Raw genomic sequence first — 15,326 nt, 5'->3', positions numbered from 1 at the left:
TAAAAATCCTTCAGTGTTCTTAAAATTTTGCTACCTCCAACTCAGATTCCTTCTGTGAGTATGTGCCATTGCCATATCTCACCCTGGCTTCATTTTCTGGCATCTTAATTGCCTTCAGTACTTCACATACTTAGGTAATAGAGTCCAGATGTCGTACTTCCACCATTAGTTATGAGAACACATATTATTGAAACAATGGCAAATCTGCCCCAATTAGCATATATTCTTCCAGTTTCATCAGTTAATATATTTGGGAACATCTGAATTAGGTGAGTCCTCTTTCAAGTATTTTGTAGCTTCACCTCTACACTTTTTTTTATTATTTTTATTTATTTTTTTTTGTGTGTGTATGAGGCAATTGGGGTTAAATGACTTGCCCAGGATCACACAGCTAGTAAGTGTTATGTGTCTGAGGCCAGATTTGAACTCAGGTCCTCCTGAATCCAGGGCCGGTGCTCTATCCACTGCTCCACCTAGCTGCCCCTCTATACTTTTTTTCTATTTTGTATTTATCAACCATGCATTCATCCACCATCTTCCACTGTAATGTTTTACATATGAGTTTGTACTCTAAAACCAGTGTTCAGTGAGTGCTGTCTCTCTACTTAGCAAGAAGCCTGTGTTTGGCTTCCTTGTGACCATTATTGGTTTATATCGATTTAAATTTCAGTAAGAAATAGTAATAATTTGTGTTGAAACTTTTACCTTTATCCAACTGTCATTTTAAAAACTTAACAGGTTATTTTAAATCAATCAAGTTAGAGTTATTTTAATTGAATGCAATATATTTTTACCTTTTTTTCTGATTTGGTGACTAACTACCTAGTTGATGGTCAGATTGAACACAACTGATTCAGAAATGATTCCCATGATTAAAACCAATTGCTTTCTATTAATACATAAATCTGTTTCATTTTGTCATGCTATTGTTTGAATCATGTCATGCCGGCGTTATCGGACTCTTTATGTAAAGTATTTATGATATACATACTTGTGGCTCTTGAAAAGTTTATGAGCTTTTGTCTCCTTTAATTTCTTAATTCCGACCCATACTTTCTAACTTGTTTTTTCAGTTTCCCTGTGGTCACTTTCTCGTAGTGTGTATACGTGCGCGCGCACACACACACACACACACGTGTGTATATATACATATATACACACGTGTGTGTGTACATGTATGTATGTATATATTATATATCTGAGTATATATGTTGTTTTGGTTTAGAGGACCTTGTAAAATTCTTTAAGAAATTTTTCTGTTTTCATCCTTTTGAACAGGTATGGGCAGTAAATTGCTATCTTTTTATTTTATTTCATAAATAATTTATTCTGATCTTTGTATGTTACCATCAAACACATGTATGCCCATGTGTATGATAAGCATTACAAGCTAAGATATGCAAGGATAACGTGAAATGTTTCCTCTTGCTTTGGGGCAAAAGCCTGAAGTCCAGCCTCTATCACAATGCTGGCTATGTGACATTGGTCAAACTCCTTCATCTCTCAGTGCTCTAGGCCAGTGGTGTCATACTCAGATAGAAATGGATCTGCTGCAGGATGCACACTGATGTAGAAAATCACAAATTAACATCTGTTATGTTGTATTTTATTTAATTAATTTGTTTATTTATTAATCATTTTCCAATTATATTTTAATTGGGTTGGGACAGCACTTAGGAGTTGCTGTGCATACAGTCCTAGGCTACCACTTTGATACTTCTGCTCTAGGTAACTTTCTAATTCTATAAGTTGCAGAAAAGTTTCCAACATGCATGGGTAGAGGGAGTTACCTCATCTTTGAATTCCCTATATCAGTGAAATGACAGGTATATTTTCTTTCCTTATCCTGTTGCTTTGGAGCAACTCTTTTATTTTCCATTCTAATGAGAACTTGTGAAACATCCTTTCATTTATCTGTAACTTCTTTGTGTCTTCTGGTTTCATTAATATTATAAATGTCAATATTAGTGGTTTAGTTCCTTCAATAGTATTTCCACTTATTGGCCATTGGGCATATAGCTTGCATTATTTTTTTTAACTAACAAATATTTATTTTATTTTCCTCTCGCTTCTCCCTGCTACTAAAAAAATAAATAAATGAAACCCTTGTAACGTATGCATAGTAAAGCAAGACAAATTCTCACATTGTTTGTCTGCAAATACATGTCTCGTTCTTCCAATTGAGTCTATCTCCATTCTTTCGGGAAGTAGATAACCCTCTTCATTATAGATCCTCTGGAATCATGGTTAATCATTGTGTTGATAAAAGGTAAATCTTTCAAAGTCATTCATTTATGTATTGTTATTTTTATTATATAAATTGTTCTACTGGTTCTTCTTTCTTTGGTCTGCATCAGTTCATTTACACATTCCCAATTTGTTTTCCCTGAAATTGTACCTTCATCATTTCTTAGGGCAAATTAATATTTTATTACATTCATATACTATAACTTGTTCAGTCACTCCCCAATTGATGGATACTCCATTAGTTTCCAGTTCTTTTTGTAAAAAAAAAACTGCTACAAATATTTTTGTGCTTATGGGTTATTTTCCACTTTCTTTGGTCTCTTTGAGACACAGGCCTAGTAACAGTATCACTGAGTCAAAAGGTATGCACAGTTTATAACTTTTCAAGAATATTCCAAATTATTTTCCAGAATGGCAGGACAAATTGACAGTACTAGCGAATCATGTATTTAATATGCTTATTTTTTCACAACTTCACCAAAATTTGTCATTTTCCTTTAATATCAACTTCACCATTCTAACATGTCTAAGGTAGAACCACAGAGTTGTTTTAATTTTCATGTCTCTGCTTGTGATTTGGAGAATTTTTTTTCTTATGCCTATTTTAATCCTGCATGTCTTCTTTTGAGAACTTCCTGTTTATATTTTTGGACCACTTTTCACTTGAGGAATATCTTATTCTTATAAGTTTGAATCAGTTTCTTTATAGATCTTGGAAATAAGACTTTTAGCAGAGAAATGTACTTCGAGGATTTTTCCCCTAATTAACTATTTTCCTTCTAATCATAGCTTCATTGGTTTTGTTTGTTGAAAAAGTGACAAGGTGGTCCAGTGGATAAAGCACCAGGCCTGAAGTCATGAAGAGAGTTCAAATCCAGCCTCAGACATTTACTAGATGTGTGACCCTGAGCAAGTCACTGAACCCTCTTTGCCTCACTTTCCTCATCTATAAAATGAGCTAGAGAGGGAAAAAGGAAACCCTTCTAGTGTCTTTGTCAAGAAAATGACAAAATAGATTCACAGAGAGTCAGACACAACTGCACAACAACAATGATCAAAAGTATCTGTTTGATCTACTATGATCCTCTAGGTTCGTTGTTTGGTCACATTCATAGATCTCAAAACGAATTTCTCCCTTGCTCCCCGGTTTGTTTATGATGTGACCTTTTATACTTGTCATGTATCAGTTTGGAGCTTATTTTGATACATGGTGTTGCTCTAAATCTAATTTCAGCCATACTCCTTTCCAGTTTTCGCAACAGTTTTTGTCAAATAGTGTGTCCTTACCCCAGTACCTGAAGTCTTTGGGTTTATCAAACATTAGATGAGTTGTTTATTTGCTTCTGTATGTTACAGTCCCAATTTCTTCTACTGCTCAACCTCTTTATTTCTTAACCAAAACAAACTGTTTTAATGATTACTACTTTCTAGTATAGCTTGAGATCTGTTTTTGCTAGGTACCTTCCCTTCTCTTTTTTTCATTATTTTCCTTGAAATTCTTAACCTTAACAGATGAATTTTGTTATTTTTTCTAGCTCTGTAATGTAATCCTTTGGTAGTTTGATTGGTATGGTATGAATAAATTAATGTAGGTAGTATTATCATTTTTATCATATTAGCTTGGTTTACGCATGAACAATTAATGTTTCTCCAGTTACTTAGTGTGTGTTTATTTCCATAAAATGTTTTGTAGTTGATTTCATATAATTCCTGTGTATATCTTGGTAGATAGACTATCAAATATTTTATGCACTTCTCTTTCTTTCACTTCGTCTTTGATTTTGTTGGCTATATTCAGAAATGTTTATAATTTATGTGCATTCATTTTGTATTTTGCTCCTTTGGTAAAATTATTATTTTGATTAATTTTAGTTGGTTCTCCAGTGTCCTCTAAGTAAAGCATCTTATCATTGGCAAAAGTAATAATTTTATTTCCTTTTATGGCTATGTTTATTCCTTTCACTTACTTTTCTTGTTTTATTGCTAGATTTTATAAGATAAAGGACATCCTTGCTTTACCCCCGATCTTATTTTGAAAGCCCTCTAGTTTATCCCCATTACATATAAGTTGATTTTTAGCTTTAGATAAATACTACTTATCCTGTGAAGGATAGATCCCTTTATTTCTATGTTTTTTAGTATTTTAAATAGAAATAGTTGTATTTTCTCAAAAACTTTTTCTGCATCTATCAATATAATCATATGACTTCTGCTGGTTTTGTTGTTAACACGGACTGTTATGTTGACAGTTCTCCTAATATTGAACTAATTCGGCTCTAACCCTGATATAAATAAAACCTGGTAATGGTGCATAATCTTTTTGATTATGTTCTATAAACTCTTTGCTGATATTTTATTTAAAGTTTTTTGCATCCATGTTCATTAAGGAAATTGGTCTATAGTTTTCTTTCTCTGTTATAACTGTCCCTGGTTTAAATATCAAGACCATTTTTTTTAAGGCAATTGGGGTTAAGTGACTTGCCCAGGGTCACACAACTAGTGTCAAGTGTTTGGTCTGAGGCCAGATTTGAACTCAGGTCCTCCTGACTTCAGGGCCGGTGCTCTATCCACTGTACTACCTAGCTGCCCCTCAAGACCATTTTTATATCCTAGAAATAATTTAGTAGGATCAGTTTAATACTTATAAACCAAGAACTATGTGATTCTTAGCCTCCTAAAGATGTATGCTTGGGTTTAGGGTTAGCTTTTCCCACAAAAATTAGAATTCTGAATTTTGTCATTGGAAATTATATATTTTAAGGAAAAATATCTCGCATTTTTCATGTCAATAATGTATATTTTTTTACACTGGAAATTACATGGGCAATATAGTTTATTTCCAAATTCAATGAGGAATTCACTTTAATAAGCTAAGAATGTTTCTGATATACAGTATGAAAATAAGCTTAAAGCATACTTGAATATTTTTGTAATATATTTTCCTCACATTGTTTTATTCTTATTTTACCCTCATTAATTAAAGCATGTAAAATGTCATCCATCAAACAAATTTACTTTTTAACTTTAAAAAATGAAGCAAATTTTGTAGGCTAGAACACATAAACATAGATCACAAATTAATTTGGAACAGATGTCACTTTATTATCTAACTAGTGAAATTTAAGGAAGGTTTATAATTAAAATAGCATCAGAAAAAATTAAATCCCCTAATTTGATAATGAACCTCAATTAGAAAAAAATTTATTTTTTATATTTCATCTACTCAGAAAAGTGCATTCACCTTAATTTATATAGTGACCCTTAAAGTATAAGGAAAACATTGTATAAAATGAAGCCATTCATTCCATATTGTGGAGTCACTAGATATGTAAGATCCAGAGTCTAGTCAGATCTCACAATTTCATAAAAAAACTGAGCAAATCCCTTTTTTTGCTTCAGCTTTCCCTTATAGGAAATGTCGATCATTCTGGTCCTATCTACTTTTTAAGGATACTACATGTATCACTGTACTAAGTGGTGTAGTGGCAAGAGCCCTACGTTTGGAGTCCAAGGACCTGGGTTTGAATCCAGGCTCTGCTGCTTCCCAATTCACTCCTGACTTTTCAGGACCTCAGTTTTGCCAGCTGTCAGAGGGAGAGGGTACACTAGATGATCCTGAGGTCACTTCCAGTTCCAAATCCTCAGTATCCTGCTGTCACTTCACTGACACTCCTTAACTGATGGTTTTGTTGGAGGCAGCCTGTATCAACCCCAGAACAAGACCATTGAATAAGCTAGAGAGCTAAATTGCCATGTATTTCTCTAGAAGCTTTAACATTTTTTATAGAATTCTTGATAAGTATTAACTCATTATTTCCATAGTGATAAGTTTCAGACAAGAGAGAGAAAAAACTTCTATATCCTAAGAAGAATCATTTCCTTTGGCCAATTATAAGAACAAGAGTGTCCCTGAGAGGAGGGGAGGGAAAGGGAATTGCAGGGGAAATTTCAGTCTTGGTGGGACTAAAAGTTCTTTAAACAGCTTTGTAAGGCACAGGGGACAAAATTTTGATTAAGTTACAAAAAGCTATATAAATTGCAAAGCTAACCAAAACCTTACTCTTCAGTATATAAACTCAGCAGCCTGCAACATGTCTATTATACTTTGATACTCCAAACAAACTTTTCTCTAACATCCTAATCAATGGACATATTTTTCTCATTTTTTTACACTAAAGTTTCACTGTACAACTGTTGAGATCTTTCCCTATAACACAGGGAAGTATATTGATAGTTCTCTCTCCTTCTTATATGAGTGATGAACTAACAGTACTACTTTCACAGGCTTGTGGGCCCTAGAGATGACTATAACCTGTTATTGATCAGCTGATTGAAGATAAATGGCAAAGCTCCTTGTATTGCAGATTACATCATTAACATGGTCAGTAAACCATGAATTGTTCAATAAGGCGTTTATCTTTTTTCATTTTACTTCTGCTCTTTTATCATTTTTATTATAAAGGACAAAATTACCCAGACTTAACAAGAAAAATCAGTTTTAAAGAGATCAGAGGAAGGTAAAGTAATATGTGCAAAGTTGTCAGAAATAACTGAATGAAATCTGATGGCCTGCTGATATTTAGTTTGTTTTTTTAACTGAAGAAAATATAGAATTTTGACAATCATTTTTCTTTCTCTGTTTCTTTTCCAGTTTCCATTTGCTGCATGTTTATTAGAAGCAATAATGGAAAAAATAAATGAGAAGAAGAAACTAGTTGAAGACTATATTAAATTTATGAAAGCTGTTGGATGATATTGCAATGGACCGTTTTTCAAAATACAAAAAGTTTTTTTTTTTATGTGGTGTGATTGGAAAAACATGAATTGTAATCTGATACAGTAACTATTCCAACTATCAATAGTCAGGTTCAGTATAAAAAAATAGTAATCTGTGAAACTAATTAATTGTCAAACAAGTGAAATTAATTAGGTGCATAACCATTTAAAAGGAAATAGTGTAGCATTTGATTGTTGAATACAAATATTACCATAAATCAATGCAAACTTAAAAATGATTTTCCTTCCAGTGCATTAGAAATCTGAACAAGCTGAGAACATACAAATTGACTTAAGTACACAGAGGAACCAGCAGATCCTCAGGATCTATAATGTTGAGATTTTAGGAAGAAGAAATACTGAGAATATTTTTTCTCTTAACAAGGCTACAAGATATTTTATTGTCTTTTGTAGAAGTTAGTGGATAATTTGCTTTGTAAACAAATACATAATGAAGCATCATAAGCTAAGGATAAGCTGTTAATAAAGTAATAACATTGTATTGTCCAATTGTATTTGTTTTCATTGAATCATATAGGAAGTACTCTATTCTAGAAATAGTTTGCAAAAATAAAGTGTTTTCTTTTTTTTTGCCAAAATTTTGTATGGTCATAGAAATTATCATGGGACCACAGGTCCAGAATGTAAAAGGCCTACAAAAGGCAAGTTGTGAACAAATAAGTATTTTAAAGAAAAATAAAATTTCAGTCCCTAGTAGTAATAATATTAATAATGAAATATTTTACTTATTGAAGTGACAAAACTCAGTCACCAAAGACTTAGCCATGTTTGTCATGTTGGAAGGATGGTGAAACATCTGTGAGAGTGAGCCCCACTAGAGTCCAACCTTCAGTTCTGTCTTGGCTGCTGCTGTTCCTTGAGAACTCGGCAGTTGCCTTTACCCCTATTTGTTAGGAGGCTGTCATGAAAATAAAATTAGATTAGAGGTGTTTAAGTGTTTTGAAAATTTAAAAGAATGATGCAATTACAAAGTCCTTATTATTTGGAGGGCAACATAGACAAGATCTGTAGCTACAAAATGCCAAGATGCCTTGTCTTTAAGAAGATGGCTGGCTGTCTAAAATTGTATTATTGTCACCACTCATGAATTTAAACTCCCTTTTTTAGTTTGCCTTATTTAAAATTCTCATTTTAATTTCTGAAATAATTAAAATTTTCTCAAATGCTATCAGACATACACTGATCATTCACATAGTCTCTTGCTCTTCTTTTATCATACTCACAAATAAGGTAACCTCCTGCCCGTCAGTTAACAAGTAGAAAATCAGAAGTTGGAGAACTTCACTTCAACGGATTTTTAGGGTTGTAAGAGGGAGGCAGAGGAAAAGGGTGCCTGTAACTAAACTACCTCTATGGCATGTAATGTTACAAAGGTACGCAAACCAAAGTACTTGCTTCCCCCCTCAAAGTGTTTCTCCTTTTGATTTCCTCATCATTGTAAATGATACAACCATTTTCCCGTTTTCCAGGCTCAAAACCTCGAAGCCATCTTCGGCTCCTCCCTCTCCCTTGCACCCCACATGACATCAGCCCATTCTGTTTCTGAAATGTTTCTGCCATCCAACTTCCCTTTTATCTTTGTACCACGCTAGTCCAATCCATTGTTGCCTCTTACCTAAACTATTAAAATACCATTCTAAATACTTCCCTGCCTCAAGCCTCTCCCCCAACACCGATTCACTTCAGTGCAACCATGAAAAGACAAAGGTTCCTCAGCTTCCCAGACACAGTGTTGTCCTATCACATCAATGAGCCCTTATGAATTATCTGCCATGTGCAAAACACTGTGCTAGGTGATGGGAAGAAAACAGCCTGTAGCCTCCAGGAGAGTCCATTGTACTGGAAGTATACAGCATGTACTCAGGTAGACAACTAGAAGATGATTTGAGCAGGAAGAGGGCGCACAACTGGGAGACTAAGCAAGGATTCATGAAGGCAACAACACCTGAGCTGAGCTTTGGAGGAAGAGCTGTTGAGGAAGGAGGACGTTCCAGGAATAAAAGATGGTTCATGTTAAGGCTGAGAGATTGATGATAAAACACTAAGTTCTGAAATAGCCAGGAATGGTTTGGCTGGGATGTAGAGGGTGTGTGTAAAAAAAGACCAGAAACGTAGGTTGGAGCCAGGTTATATTGGGCCTTGAGTGCCAGCCTGAGGTGTTTGCATTTTATTGTAGAAGTAATGGAGAATGCTTTTTAAGGGCAATGGCATGCCTGAACCTGTTCCTGATGAAGGTTACACCAGTGTGGAAGGGATTGGTGAGGCAAGTGAATGGGAAAAAGAAAACAAATTAAGGAGTGATTTCAGTATTTTAGATGAGAAGTGATGAAGGCCTGAACTAGAGCAGTGGTTGGGTGAGTGATAAACAGGAGATTGATTCAAGTCTTTTGTAGAGGTAAAATTAATAGCATTTGATAACCAACTGATGGGGTGGGATTAAGCTGAGGAAGTGGGAAGATTCAAGAATGACTCCAACGTTATGATACTGGGTGAGTGAGAACATGATGCACCCCCAAAAGAAATAGGGAAATATACAAAGAATTGGCAAAATGCATAATTCCCCCCAAAGGTAAGTGGTCAGAGAAAATGAAAATTCTTTCAAAGCAGAATTTCAAACTATTAATGGCTACATGAAACCAGGTTCCAGATCACTAACAGTAAGAGAAATGCAAATTAAACAACTCTGATGTTTCACTTCATAGCATGAAAATTGGCAAAGATTTAAAAAAAGAAAGAGGCAGTTAATTTTGGAAGGATAATGGAAACACATGCATACTGCTATGCTATTGGTTGAGCTATGAAATACTAGCAAACTATTCCAGATATCAATTTGAAATTAATCAAAAAAAGTGATTATGCTGTCAATATCCTTTGATCCAGCTATATCACTATTGGGAATACTATCATGTGGCATGGCACTCTGAATACAGTATAAATGAGTGAACCATTAAAATGAAGTTAACTCTAAGTAATGGAAAAACCAATGATGGTCTCAGTGAAGAGGTAATGAAACATAGCCATTCCTTCACAGCAAGAAGGTGGGTTACTACTGGAGTATAATACTATATACATTGGCAGATGAGATTGCTGTATTGGTTATTTTTGCTACTTTGATCTTCTTTGTCATAAAAGAAGGTTCGATCTGAAGGGAATGAAAAATAATTGTGATTTAAAGACAAAAGGCATCAATTTTTTTTTCAAAAGAATTAGGAAAATTTGGAGAAACAGGTTTAGAGGAGAAATGATCAGTTCCAAAGTAAACATACTGAGTTTTAGATCCCATGTGATATCTGGATGGAGATGTCCCCCTAGTTGTGAGTGATATGGCATTAAGATTTAGGAAAGAGGGGTAAATCTATCGATTTCCAAACCACCTGCACAGAGATGATCATAAACCAAATAGACAACTACCAAAGTAGAAAGTGAGGCAAGGAGTGGAGGGCCCAAGAGTAAGCCTGGGAGAACCCCCATGTTTAGAGTTCAGGAGATGGATGAAAAACCAAAGGAGACTGATCAAGTTGTCTTACAAGTAAAGAAATAAGATAAAGAAATCTTCTGGAAGTCAAGGGAAGAGAGAGTATCCAGCAGGAAGGGGTAGTATGCAGTACCAAAATCTGCAAAAGGATCCAGAGATAATCTGGACTTAGAAAAGACAATTAAGTTCAGTAGTTGAGATGAAGCAATACAAACCAGGACAGCCTGCTCTGTCCCAATGCCCTTACCAGTTAATATATACCACGTAACTCCCTGTCCTGTAAGAAAAAGAAACGTAAGGAAGAATATTTCTTAAGCCACCTGGAGAAGGGTCAATGTGTCATGTAAGAAGCTTTGCTACACACGTTATAAACCTCCTGACAGTTGCAACTGACTGAACATACGAACTAAGACATTTTCTGATATGGTCAGTTTGGAAATGTCCTTTGCTTGATTATGCATCTTTGTTACAAAGCTTTTTATTTTTTGTTCTTTTAAAAATTTTCTTTCTTTCTCCAGTGATAGGAGGAGGAGGGGCAAAAGGATAGAGTGGCCAAAGAAAGAGCCTCACTGAAGTGTTTTTAAATGTATAGAAGGTAACAGAAGAAAGACCCAGAAGATTCACAGACAAGCAGTATGGCTTGGAAAGTTACATGTTGAATTTATTATATACTTTAAAAAAATCAAACTATATATAATAGAAATTTGTCATTTAATATGCATTACTCTTTTTTTGTTCTACTGTGTATATGGAAATGCCCATTTTATTTAGGCTTTATTAAGTTTATCATTTTTTAAAGCCTTGTTAGCCTTTTGTCCTGAAGTCTTAAAGCCTGCACTAATGCTAACTTGATACATTATCTCTTTCAAACATTAGCACCCAAAACAGGCTATCTCCAATCTTCCTACCTGTTTGAGTAAAGAGGACCAGGGTTACTGAGGCCTTTTCTCATAGCCTAACTCATATCCCACATCTAGACTACGCTCATAGAGCCTAAAGATAACACCAACTGAAAGGCCTTAGCCCCTGCAAGCTCACATCCCCTCATCCCTGGATTATCCATCTCTGTGGGTCTGCCACCCACAAGTCTTTCCCCTTCTCCAGCCCATCCTCCACTCAGCTGTCAAAGCAATCTTCCTAATGTACAGATTGACCATTCATCTATGCCTCACATGCTAGTAGTACCTTGCCTCTATCAATTATCTCCAATTTATCTGGCGTACATATGAATATATACATTGTGTGTGTGTATTCAACAAGATAGATATAAAGATATGATGTGAATGTGAAAAGACAACATGAAAACAACAAACAAGATAGGTATATGCCTTGTTTGTATTTTCATGTTGTCTCCTCCATTAGATTGTGAGTCTCTCCTTGAATGGGACTGTCTTTTGTCTTTTTTATCTTTCAGTGTTTAGCACAGTGCCTGGCACATAGGAGGCATTTAATCAATGCTTTTTGAGTCTTTGATCCATCCTTTCAGTCTCCCCTCTAGTCTCAGTCTCCTGGTCAAGGCTAACCTCTCCATATATACCTTGAGTCTGTCCCCCTCCAATCTTTTATAGGACTTTGACCAATCTATAACATGCAATTCAATTCTAGAATCAAATAATAACAGTAACATTTTTATATGCACTCAATCAATAAACATTTATTAAGCACTTACTATATGCTAGGCATTGTGCTAAGTGCTAGGCATACAAAGGAAGGCAAAAACAGTCCCTGCCTTGAAGGAGCTCACATTCTATTGGGGAAAACAACATGTAAATAATTATTATTAGGAACATACAAGATACATACAGAGTAGATGGAAGTTAATCCCATGGGGAAGCCACTAGCAGCTAAGAGAATGAGGCCTCCTGTAAAAGGTAGGATTTGATCTGAGGCTTGAAGAAAGCTCCACTTTGAACTAAGAGGTGAAGGTGAGGAGGGAAAGCATTCAAGGCATGAGGGAGAACAATTGCGAAGGCACCAAGAGTGTTGTGAGCAAGGAACAGCTAGTGGGCCAGTATAACTGGGTCCTAGAGAACATGGAAGACAAGAAAACGAAAGAGGAGGAAAGGGCCAGATTATGAGGAGCTGTAAACGTTGAGTAGAGGACTTTTTTTCCTTGTACTGTTTGTTTTCAGTAAGAGTAAAATAAGCAAAAGTATGTGCAAAGGATTGCTCAATGCCTTTTTAAGTAAACAGTTTTTGTTTAAATGAAACATTTAAGTGCTCTAACAGTTTAGATTTCCAGGGCTTGTTCTACAAGTTTGTATATTTAGTGATTTATCCTTTCATATGACAATTACTGCTTGGAGCTGGTGATCATTTATTGCCACCTTGAGTGCAGCCAGAATTAATGCTACAAAGAACTCTAAGCATTTTTCTGGACTTCTGATCAAGTGCTGATTAGCTCAGTAAGGGAAGTTCACCAAATAAACCTAAATCCATTTTCAGTCATGTCTAGTCTTGCACCCTCCGTTCTCCTTTTTAGCATTAGAAGACAACAGGTTGAGTTGGCAGATATTGTTTATGGACCCCTGAGGTTGTTTTTACTGGTTCAATCTCAGTTTTATTGAATTCTTGATAACAGGAATAGGATTTGCAGGGAGAGCAGGGATATCTGAAAGGTCTGTACTGGATGTTTTCTTAGTTTCCTGTTTATCATATTCAATCAAATCAAAACAGTTGGCATCTTCGCTTGTCTCATCCTGCTCTTCTGTTTTGGGCTTTCTTGGGACTCCCTTCTTTATGTGTTGAAGATGTCCTTTTGACTCCTATGATAGGATTAGGTACTTTTGTTGTCGTGTTTCCTGAAGGTCTTGGTGGTTGGTTTACAAGACATGTTGAGGAAACAACTCTGGGGACCATAGGCTTTGGTGGTGAAGAAATGGCTGGCTGTGTGGCAGTTTGAGGAATGCTTTCACTTGAAATACCCCCTGAGCTTTCACTGGAATTTACTTGTGGCACAGAAACCTCAGTTGCCTGGATGTTAGTCACAGATGCTGCTGTTACAGCTGGAGCAGGGCTGTTTCTGCCCTGAGAGCTGCCAGAACTATTCAGTGGACTGGTCTTCATAGCACTGGTAGGAGAAGGCACAGACATGCTGTTGTCACTATCCATAGACAAGTCTAGGCTGCTATCATTCAGAGCTGTCAATCAAACTTCTGATGAATGCTTTTTCACATAATTAGGTAGGAGTTGATGAAGTTGCCTTCTTTTTACATGCATTGCAGCAATTTTCATATCCATCTTAGACATCTTGCTATTTATTGCTTGCCTATAAACTATCTGTGAAAGACTGAATGTCGTATGTAAGGTCAACACTAAGGTTTTCAGAGTTTTGTTTTTTTAAACACTAATCCAATCACCCACATTGTACAAAATTCTTCCTTGTCAGGATTTTCCTTGGGTTCTGGAAATGACTGAGGATTAGTCATTGAGCCAGTGTAATTAATTCATTCTTCTCCAAACTTCCAACCAGGATTCGGATTTTTGATTTCACCAAGCCTACCCATTCTAGTCGCTGCTTATCTGTTGGTGCACTTGCTAGAAATACAATATAATGCTTGTACTTTTGAAAGAAGTTGGGAGCTTCAAAACGTTTCGACCACTCTGCCTTACTCAGCAAAATTTCATCTGTGATAGCAAGACTTTGTTTAAATTCCTCAACCGTGACCATCCTCAACCACCATGGACACATTGTATGTAGAATTCTGTTGTGGGTATGCTGGTATAATTATAGGCATAAGATGGTACTTATCACTGGGGTTTACCCTTGGGTCCCATACAGGCAAATTAAGATTGCATTCTTCAGGTTGTTTCAATAGCACTGGATTTGGTCATTCCCATTTAGAAAATACCAAGAAAAATTTATGTACAGGAGTTGATGCTATTGCATTTGCATAAAGCTGACAAGTTCTTGCTGCTAGCATAGCCCAGGAAACACCACTGAGGAAACCTAATATATTGAAATTGATGTTGTGGCATTTGGCCCAAAGTTTGATAACTCTCAGAGTTAACCTGAAGTTGTCAATGTTTGGTACTAGATGTAAAATTCCATCAGTTACCCTGCAACCATTAAGACTTCTTATGCATCTAATATCTAAATTTTTTAGTAGACTGTCATCACGTAGGTCCAAATCTTTAGGAATAATCTGCAGTGCTAATCTCGCAAACAAAATATCAATCTCTATACCATCAAAACATAGCTTGATAACTGGTATAAATGCTTCTTCAACAGTCCTTAAATCTTTTATTTCTTCCTGTAGCTTCAATTTTTCATAGAATGAGGTAAAAAAGTCACTTTGGTCAACATGTCTTGGTGCCCCACGCAATGCATCAATATCAGCACCTTTTGTATGAACTCCTAATCTGTAGGATCCAAGTGTAAAAATTTTTCCTCCAACATTTTCAGTTACAGACTGGAAGATTCCTCGCTGCAGTTCCTCTTCTTCAAAAACCCCAAAGGGCTTTAGGGTTTCAATTCGTTTCTATGAGAGTATACAGTCTGTCTCTTTGCAGGCTGCTAAACTGATGGGAGAAGTAATGCCATAATGCTTCTGTGGCGGTTGTATTTGTTGTGATCCCTAGGTTGTAACTGCAAATGGCATCGTCCCTTGTGCCGGCACCACCCAGTCACTCCCCCCCCGCCCCCGCAGCCCCTGCCACAGGAACCCTGGGCATGATCTGCTGAGGGGGGTCGCCTCAGCTCTGGTTCCAATCAAGCAGAGGACTTTGTGTGTGATTCTGGAAGTAATATGAAGCCACTGGAGTTAATCAGAGGAATGGCACATGCAATTTACATCTTTAGGAAAAT

General features: G+C 36.0%; 1 protein-coding gene and 1 pseudogene across 1 annotated transcript in view; one reads left to right on the top strand and one right to left on the bottom strand.

Moving 5' to 3' along the window:
• CNTLN (centlein) overlaps positions 1–7,489 on the top strand; it is a 476,456-nt gene extending 468,967 nt beyond the window's left edge. Inside the window, exon 30 of the mRNA XM_027863054.1 lies at positions 6,899–7,489. Coding sequence (XP_027718855.1) covers positions 6,899–7,000 — 102 coding nt within the window. The 3' untranslated portion in view covers positions 7,001–7,489. The remainder of the gene's footprint in view (positions 1–6,898) is intronic.
• A 6,776-nt stretch (positions 7,490–14,265) lies between these two features.
• LOC114043896 lies at positions 14,266–15,120 on the bottom strand (annotated as a pseudogene).
• Positions 15,121–15,326: the final 206 nt, after the last annotated feature.

The sequence above is a fragment of the Vombatus ursinus genome, unplaced genomic scaffold, assembly GCF_900497805.2.
Source record: "Vombatus ursinus unplaced genomic scaffold, bare-nosed wombat genome assembly UNPS02014770.1, whole genome shotgun sequence".
Classification (NCBI taxonomy): domain Eukaryota; kingdom Metazoa; phylum Chordata; class Mammalia; order Diprotodontia; family Vombatidae; genus Vombatus; species Vombatus ursinus.
This window is presented reverse-complemented; position numbering and strand designations above follow the sequence as displayed.